The 6,947-nt window shown below is 38.1% G+C and overlaps 1 protein-coding gene across 5 annotated transcripts in view; it reads left to right on the top strand.

The window, feature by feature from the left end:
* pdzd7b (PDZ domain containing 7b) overlaps positions 1 to 6,947 on the top strand; it is a 34,234-nt gene that overhangs the window by 10,082 nt on the left and 17,205 nt on the right. For 3 of the 5 annotated variants that reach the window (XM_084135013.1, XM_084135011.1, XM_084135015.1), the window contains 9 exons: positions 538 to 873; positions 1,032 to 1,169; positions 1,824 to 1,930; positions 2,020 to 2,111; positions 3,408 to 3,499; positions 3,590 to 3,649; positions 4,935 to 5,447; positions 6,451 to 6,551; positions 6,639 to 6,872. In XM_084135013.1, coding sequence (XP_083991139.1) covers positions 538 to 873; positions 1,032 to 1,169; positions 1,824 to 1,930; positions 2,020 to 2,111; positions 3,408 to 3,499; positions 3,590 to 3,649; positions 4,935 to 5,447; positions 6,451 to 6,551; positions 6,639 to 6,791 — 1,592 coding nt within the window. In that variant the 3' untranslated portion in view covers positions 6,792 to 6,872. Of the gene's footprint in view, positions 1 to 537; positions 874 to 1,031; positions 1,170 to 1,823; positions 1,931 to 2,019; positions 2,112 to 3,407; positions 3,500 to 3,589; positions 3,650 to 4,934; positions 5,448 to 6,450; positions 6,552 to 6,638; positions 6,873 to 6,947 lie in introns of those variants that run through there. The other 2 variants (XM_084135014.1, XM_084135012.1) reach the window with 1 other exon arrangement.

Here is a 6,947-nt window from a genome sequence, read left to right as displayed (position 1 = left end):
ATGATGGATAGATGCACTTATGATGGACAGATGCACTTTTATGATGACAGATGCACTTTTATGATGGATAGATGCACTTATGATGGACAGATGCACTTTTATGATGGATAGATGCACTTATGATGGACAGATGCACTTTTATGATGACAGATGCACTTTTATGATGGATAGATGCACTTATGATGGACAGATGCACTTTTATGATGGATAGATGCACTTATGATGGACAGATGCACTTTTATGATGGACAGATGCACTTTTATGATGGACAGATGCACTTATGATGGATAGATGCACTTATGATGAATAGATGCACTTTTATGATGGACAGATGCACTTTTATGGACTTCAAAACAGAAACGGCCATTCACTGCCATTATAAAGCTTGGACATTTTTTAACATAACTCCGATTGTGTTCGTCTGAAAGAAGAATGTCATATACACCTAGGATGACTTGAGGGAGAGTAAATCATGGGATAATTTTCATTTTTGGGTGAACTATCCCTTTAAGTACACTAACCTTTGACCTCTTTCAGCGGGCAATGGAACCGCGTATTCGTCGTCACACGGGTCGGGGTATCACTCGTCGGCCTCCTCGCTGTCCTCTGGGACGCCCCTCGGCTCTTTGAGTGGCTTTTCCCAAACTACTCTTCCTGTTAGCTTGCCCTTAGGAGCCAAAATGTCCGCCGAGGGCCAGTTTCCCCCAGACTCCTCTGATAACGAGGGTGGTTCAGAGCAGCTGCGGACCGTGAGCCGAGGAGCCACAGAACTCTTGCAGGACTCGGTGATCCGGGGCGAAGAGGACGAGAGAGAGTCAGGAGCGAACAGAAGTCTTCCGATACGCCGGACACAAAGTCATGTGACTGTGTCAGGTAGGGTTAAGCGGTTTAAAGAGATCATATACGGTCATATTTTGTTATATTTGTGTAACGTTTGTCTATGATCCAGTTGAACAACACAAGTGCCTGCCTGATTTACATCCACTGTTTCGTACCAATAACGCGAACTGTTGTTTCTCCTGTTGCCACAGAAGAGGAAAAGAAGCAGAAGAGAAAGCAGACGGAGCGAGGAGAAGAAACTCGTTCGCTGCAGCGCTCCAAAACTTTATTCGGTCTTTTCCGAAAGCGAGATTCCTTAAGATCACCCTCCCGCTCAGAGAGCATTCTGGGTAATATTTTTAGAAGATCATATCGTGGTTACACTTTATTTTAAGGTGTCATTGTTACAGTGTAATTATATATTTAAGCACTGAGTAATATTAAGCAACTACATGTACTTACTATAGGGTTAGGGCTTGGTTGAGGGTTAGTCGCATGTAATTATGCAAAATTTACAGTTATTACTATTGTAAGTACATGTAACATATGTAACAAGGACACTGTGTTATAAAGTGATACCCACATCAAGTCCAAAGCGTACTTTAGTGTTTGTATGCACACAGGCGAACGCATAGGCAATAGAAATGTGGATAAAGTTATGTTATTATCAAATCAAATCAAATCAAATCAAGTATATTTGTATAGCGCTTTTCACAATACAGATTGTATCAAAGCAGCTTCACAGTATTAAAATAAAATAATACAACAAAGTTTGTTTCTAGTGGAATTTATTGATTGATAGAATAAAATTAAATATCCCCAAAATATCCCCAACTGAGCAAGCCAAAGGCAACTTTTATGATGGATAGATGCACTTATGATGGACAGATGCACTTTTATGATGGACAGATGCACTTATAAAATTATCCTTTATAAATTATCCTTTATCCTTTATAAAATAAAATAAGTCTGATTTAAACCTGAAGTCCTGAATGTTTCTACAGGCGGGTATAATGGTGACGTATCTGACGCTCTGAATCATGTACGAGACATTGCTGTCCGGTTGCTGGAGGATGAAGATGTGGATGTGCTCATGGAGATCTGTCAGAGGGTAAGAGAGATTCGGCTCACACCCTGAGGATCTCACATCATTCATGGGTTTCGTTGTCCAGAGACTGAACTCATGTTCTGTTCTGGCAGTATTTAACAGAGCGAGGGCTTCAGACGCTGGTCCACCCGCTCCTGGCCATCCTGAACACGCCGGAGAAGCTGCTGATGCTCAGAGAGATCAGGTGAGATCCGGAGATCATGTGCTGGGTGGTATGACCAAACATTTATATCATGGTATTTTTCTAAATTATACCGGTTTCACGATATATAAAGGTATTTTTTTCAAGCATGACATTTTCTACTGACTGAGAGAGGAAATACTGCAGTAGATTGGATTAGAATACCATATTTTACTGTCATGAGTGAATATTGTAGAAAAATTCCACACTAGTATTAATACAGGTTTGCAAGACCCCACAAAATGATGCTGTTTAAAAGAGGTGCCAGCAGGAGGCGCTCATAAACACTGCTTTATCAGGAAGGATAAACAAAGATTAAATGAAAACTTCTCTAAAGACAGTCAGTTCCTTTCAAAGATGCATTCATATAAAAACACCTCGAAAAATCTATTTGTGGCGATATTGTGAACCAGTGTATGGGAAACACTAGCTATCAGTTATAGTTTAACCTCTCCATGTTCGCCGTCACACTTACTAACACACACAGCTGAGCATCACCAGTGAAAGAGTGAAAAGACCCTCTCAAACAGTGTTGCGCCGCGTTCCCAAAGTTGTTTAAGCGACAAACGCCGGTATTGGGGTATATAGAAAATTAATATCATAACAAAAAAAAACACTGGTATACCGCCCTTCACTATGTGCAAACCTGACGCAAGTAAGATGACGTATAAACAAACAGAGCGGAGGGTTACTGTAATGCTAGAGTTCGTTTTGCACGTGCAAAATTATCAATATTATATTGCTGGTTAATTTGACCTACATTGATTTTTGAGCTGTCGAAAATACTGTTTTTTTTCTTGATATTTTGTGACTTTTTCTCATTTAGGATCATGAACCGTTTTTTAAAATGTTTTTTTTTTTAAAGGTACAATGCTGTTTATAAAATGTACAGTTTGTGAAAAAAATAGTTTTAAAATCATATTTTATTTTGTAATGCGTGAGAAGTATTAATGTTAAAGGTTTAATTTTTCAATTATTCGTGAATTATTCTGAACCCAATTACGGTCAGAGTATTTGCTCACTGTAAATATTGACTGTATTTAATGCTCAGCCCATTTTGATTGCCATCTTTGCAGTTTTAGACCAAACATACAGTATAATGGTGACCTTGAACACCTGGGATGGAAAATGTGTTTTATAGTTTCACGACCCTTTCAAAAGAAAGATCAAGAGGGAGAAAGAGTCTTCATCAGAAAAATCATGGCCAAAACCAGAAATTCGAACACAATTATATTTTTCTTTTGCAATAATTGATGATATTGCTATACTGACTGTAGTTTTGTGTCTCTTATCTCCCAGAAGTCTCGTGTCCTCCAGTGATCTTCCGCTCTTCAACATCACGGTGTCTCCATTCGAAGAGGAAGCTTATGATATTCTGAAGAGTCGCTCAAGTAAATCGATCAGAGTCTTTAAATATTAATGCACAATGGTTCACAGTTGCATGCTGACGCTTCATTAGTCTTCTTGTGTGTTTAATTCAGGCAGAAGTTCTCCTCAGACAGGCCACACCCCCAGACGCCACCTCATCACACCTGCACCAGGTGAGCATCATTTCTCCTATTATATCCATCAATAATTCCATATACTGTACCAATACACCTTTATAACTTTGAAGTTGGCACATGACCGACCTTCAACTTTGGAATATGTCAGTTGCTGTGCGATATGATGATATATATCAATGACCCAATATCGAGCTATATTGTGTTTAGTGTTGTCTAGCACATATATTGTTCCATTTAAAGATTTAAATGTCTGTTGGTTTTTTTCCATTTAGAGATTTAAGTTTTGATAAGTTCGATATTTAAGTTCGATATTTAAATGTTTCGGTTTTGTTCCATTTAGAGATTTAAGTTTTGATAAGTTAAATATTTTAAGTTTGATATTTAAATGACTTATTTTTTTTTTCATTTAGAGATTTAAGTTTTGATAAGTTCGATATTTAAGTTCGATATTTAAATGTTTCGGTTTTGTTCCATTTAGATATTTAAGTTTTGATGAGTTAAATATTTTAAGTTTGATATTTAAATGTCTTGTTTTTTTTCCATTTAGAGATTTAAGTTTTGATAAGTTTGAAATTTTAAGTTCGATATGTAAATGTTTCGGTTTTGTTCCATTTAGAGATTTAAGTTTTGATGAGTTAAATATTTTAAGTTTGATATTTAAATGTCTTGTTTTTTTTCCATTTAGAGATTTAAGTTTTGATAAGTTCGAAATTTTAAGTTCGATATTTAAATGTTTCGGTTTTGTTCCATTTAGAGATTTAAGTTTTGATAAGTTAAATATTTTAAGTTCGATATTTAAATGACTTATTTTTTTTTTTCATTTAGAGATTTAAGTTTTGATAAGTTCGAAATTTTAAGTTCGATATTTAAATGTTTCGGTTTTGTTCCATTTAGATATTTAAGTTTTGATGAGTTAAATATTTTAAGTTTGATATTTAAATGTCTTGTTTTTTTTCCATTTAGAGATTTAAGTTTTGATAAGTTCGAAATTTGAAGTTCGATATTTAAATGTTTCGGTTTTGTTCCATTTAGAGATTTAAGTTTTGATGAGTTAAATATTTTAAGTTCGATATTTAAATGACTTATTTTTTTTCATTTAGAGATTTAAGTTTTGATAAGTTAAATATTTTAAGTTCGATATTTGTTTAAAAAAAATCTGGTTATTCCCCTGTAGCGTCAAAACGTAATCATTCGTGAGTTCTTTGAAAGTTACAATGGTTCATGTGTTGGGAATTGCGAACCGGTTCTTACTCATTCCTGGTCTTGTTGTCTTGTTATTATTCCAATTAATAAATGGAACGCGTATCTCTCTCTGCCTCAGATGTGCATGGTGGATTTGAGATGCACGCATCAGAAGACATGGAGAAACACCATCAGCTTCTAGAAGGTCTCGAGGAGCTCCGTCTGTCCGGCTGTCAAGACCAGAACGAGTTACTGGATGTTCCTGTGGACGCGTTCAGTCATTCAGACACATTATCATCCTCTAGGACGTCAGCGCTCCTTCCCAACTGGCTTCTGGCGGAGAACACGCATTCAGACCCTTCCCAGACATCGGTTCATTCCCACAGAGGAAGAGTTGCTGTCAGGAATGGACATTCGACGAGTAAATCAGTCGGAGCGGATGTGTTGTTCACTGTAGTGGACTTGCCTCGCCACAAGAGGCCGCTGCTCTCACAGGTCTTCGGTTCCCTCAAGAAGTGCCATAGATCAACAGTGACACCCGCAGGACAGTCTGTGCAACAGCAGCTGAACGAGAAACACACAAATGATGTCCACATTGAGCCAGAGTTCGAGCTCACCACAGTCCACATCAGCAAAACCAAGCAGTCACTGGGTATTCAGTTTTCTTTTTCATTTCTTTTCAATGCAAAGCAATGCAACACTTAATTTTTTATTTATTATATCCGTGCACATCATTTTTGCCTCGTAATCTTGAATCAGAATAGCTTCCCTCTTTCTTGAAGCGACATCTCTTCTCTTCTCTGATGAGGAGGGCGGGGCTATAACCTGTCACTCACATGAGATCAGCCAATAGCAAACCACTGCCATCCAATCAATCAATTCCCCACAGACAAAACCAAGCCCCGCCCACATTTGTTCTTGCTCCTGAAGCGTTTCACTTGGATATACGGCACAGTAGGGGAGAAAAGACCAGCACAACTTCCCTTTCAGGCCGACTTCATGGAGGTCATATGAGGAATCAACTTTTCCTTGATCTGTTGAGATGAGTTTATTGTGCAATGCAAACATGCATACACATTTTTCAGAAGTCAAAAATAGCTGGGTAGAGTCAAATGTGGTAAAAATGTGTTGTAGCTTGTGCTGTTCTGCTCATTATTGAGCAGGAAAAACTTCTGTTTTTTGCAAGTTTTTTGTTTGTTCATTTGTTTTTAATTTACATATTTTGTAGATGAACGCCGTTGTACATAAAAATCACTGCAGCACATTTTTATTTATTTTTTATTTAGTGGGTTCCCAAAAAATTAGGTGGCCCCTTTAAAGCCGGCATGAAATTTCTATTTGTTTTCTAAATGCATGTTATTGGTCTTGTGAACGATTCAAACATGCATGCTTAATTATTTTTAATTTGACCTAGTCATTTTTTATGGATCTTCCAGTTTCATCTACGAATCGAATTAACAAGCGATGGATGTACGACGTACTCGCCTTACATTTTGATATTACGTCAGAATATGGAAGAAAAGACGTGTCGCTACATTCATTTCATCCTGATTTAATAGTGTGTAGTCTAATCTTTCTCTCCTCAGTGGGTAATCAATGATGTAAATGAAGTGCAGGTAATTATGTCCAATGGTGTGTGTGTGTGTTGTGATCAGGGATCAGCATATCCGGAGGCTCCGAGTCCAGGGTGCAGCCGATGGTGAAGATCGAGAGGATTTTCCCAGGAGGAGCAGCATCCACCAGTGATGCTCTGCGGGTAACTGACCAATCCCTGTTGATCAGTGTTAGCATGTGTGATTTAGCTAATGCTACATAGCTCACAGGCCTGTTCTCTGTGTCTCAGGCTGGTTTTGAGCTGGTGTCGGTGGACGGTGTGTCTCTGCAGGCCGTGACCCATCAGGACGCTGTGGAGATCATACGGCACGCCTTCAGTAACAAGAACATCGACCCAATGGAGCTCGTGGTCAGAGTTCCCAGAGAGCCCAGGGTCTCGTGACACGATGCCTTACCGTATGTATCACACGAAACATACGGTAAAACGTAAATGATCCGAACCGTGAATTTTGTGATCCGTTGCAAAAAGTTTAAGGAGTTTATCCTTAAAACATACTTTATTAGTTGCTCTGGTGACACTTGATTTCCTGAAGTATTT

This window comes from Abramis brama, assembly GCF_963993115.1.
Source record: "Abramis brama genome assembly, chromosome: 14".
NCBI classification, from domain to species: Eukaryota; Metazoa; Chordata; class Actinopteri; order Cypriniformes; family Leuciscidae; genus Abramis; species Abramis brama.
This window is presented reverse-complemented; position numbering and strand designations above follow the sequence as displayed.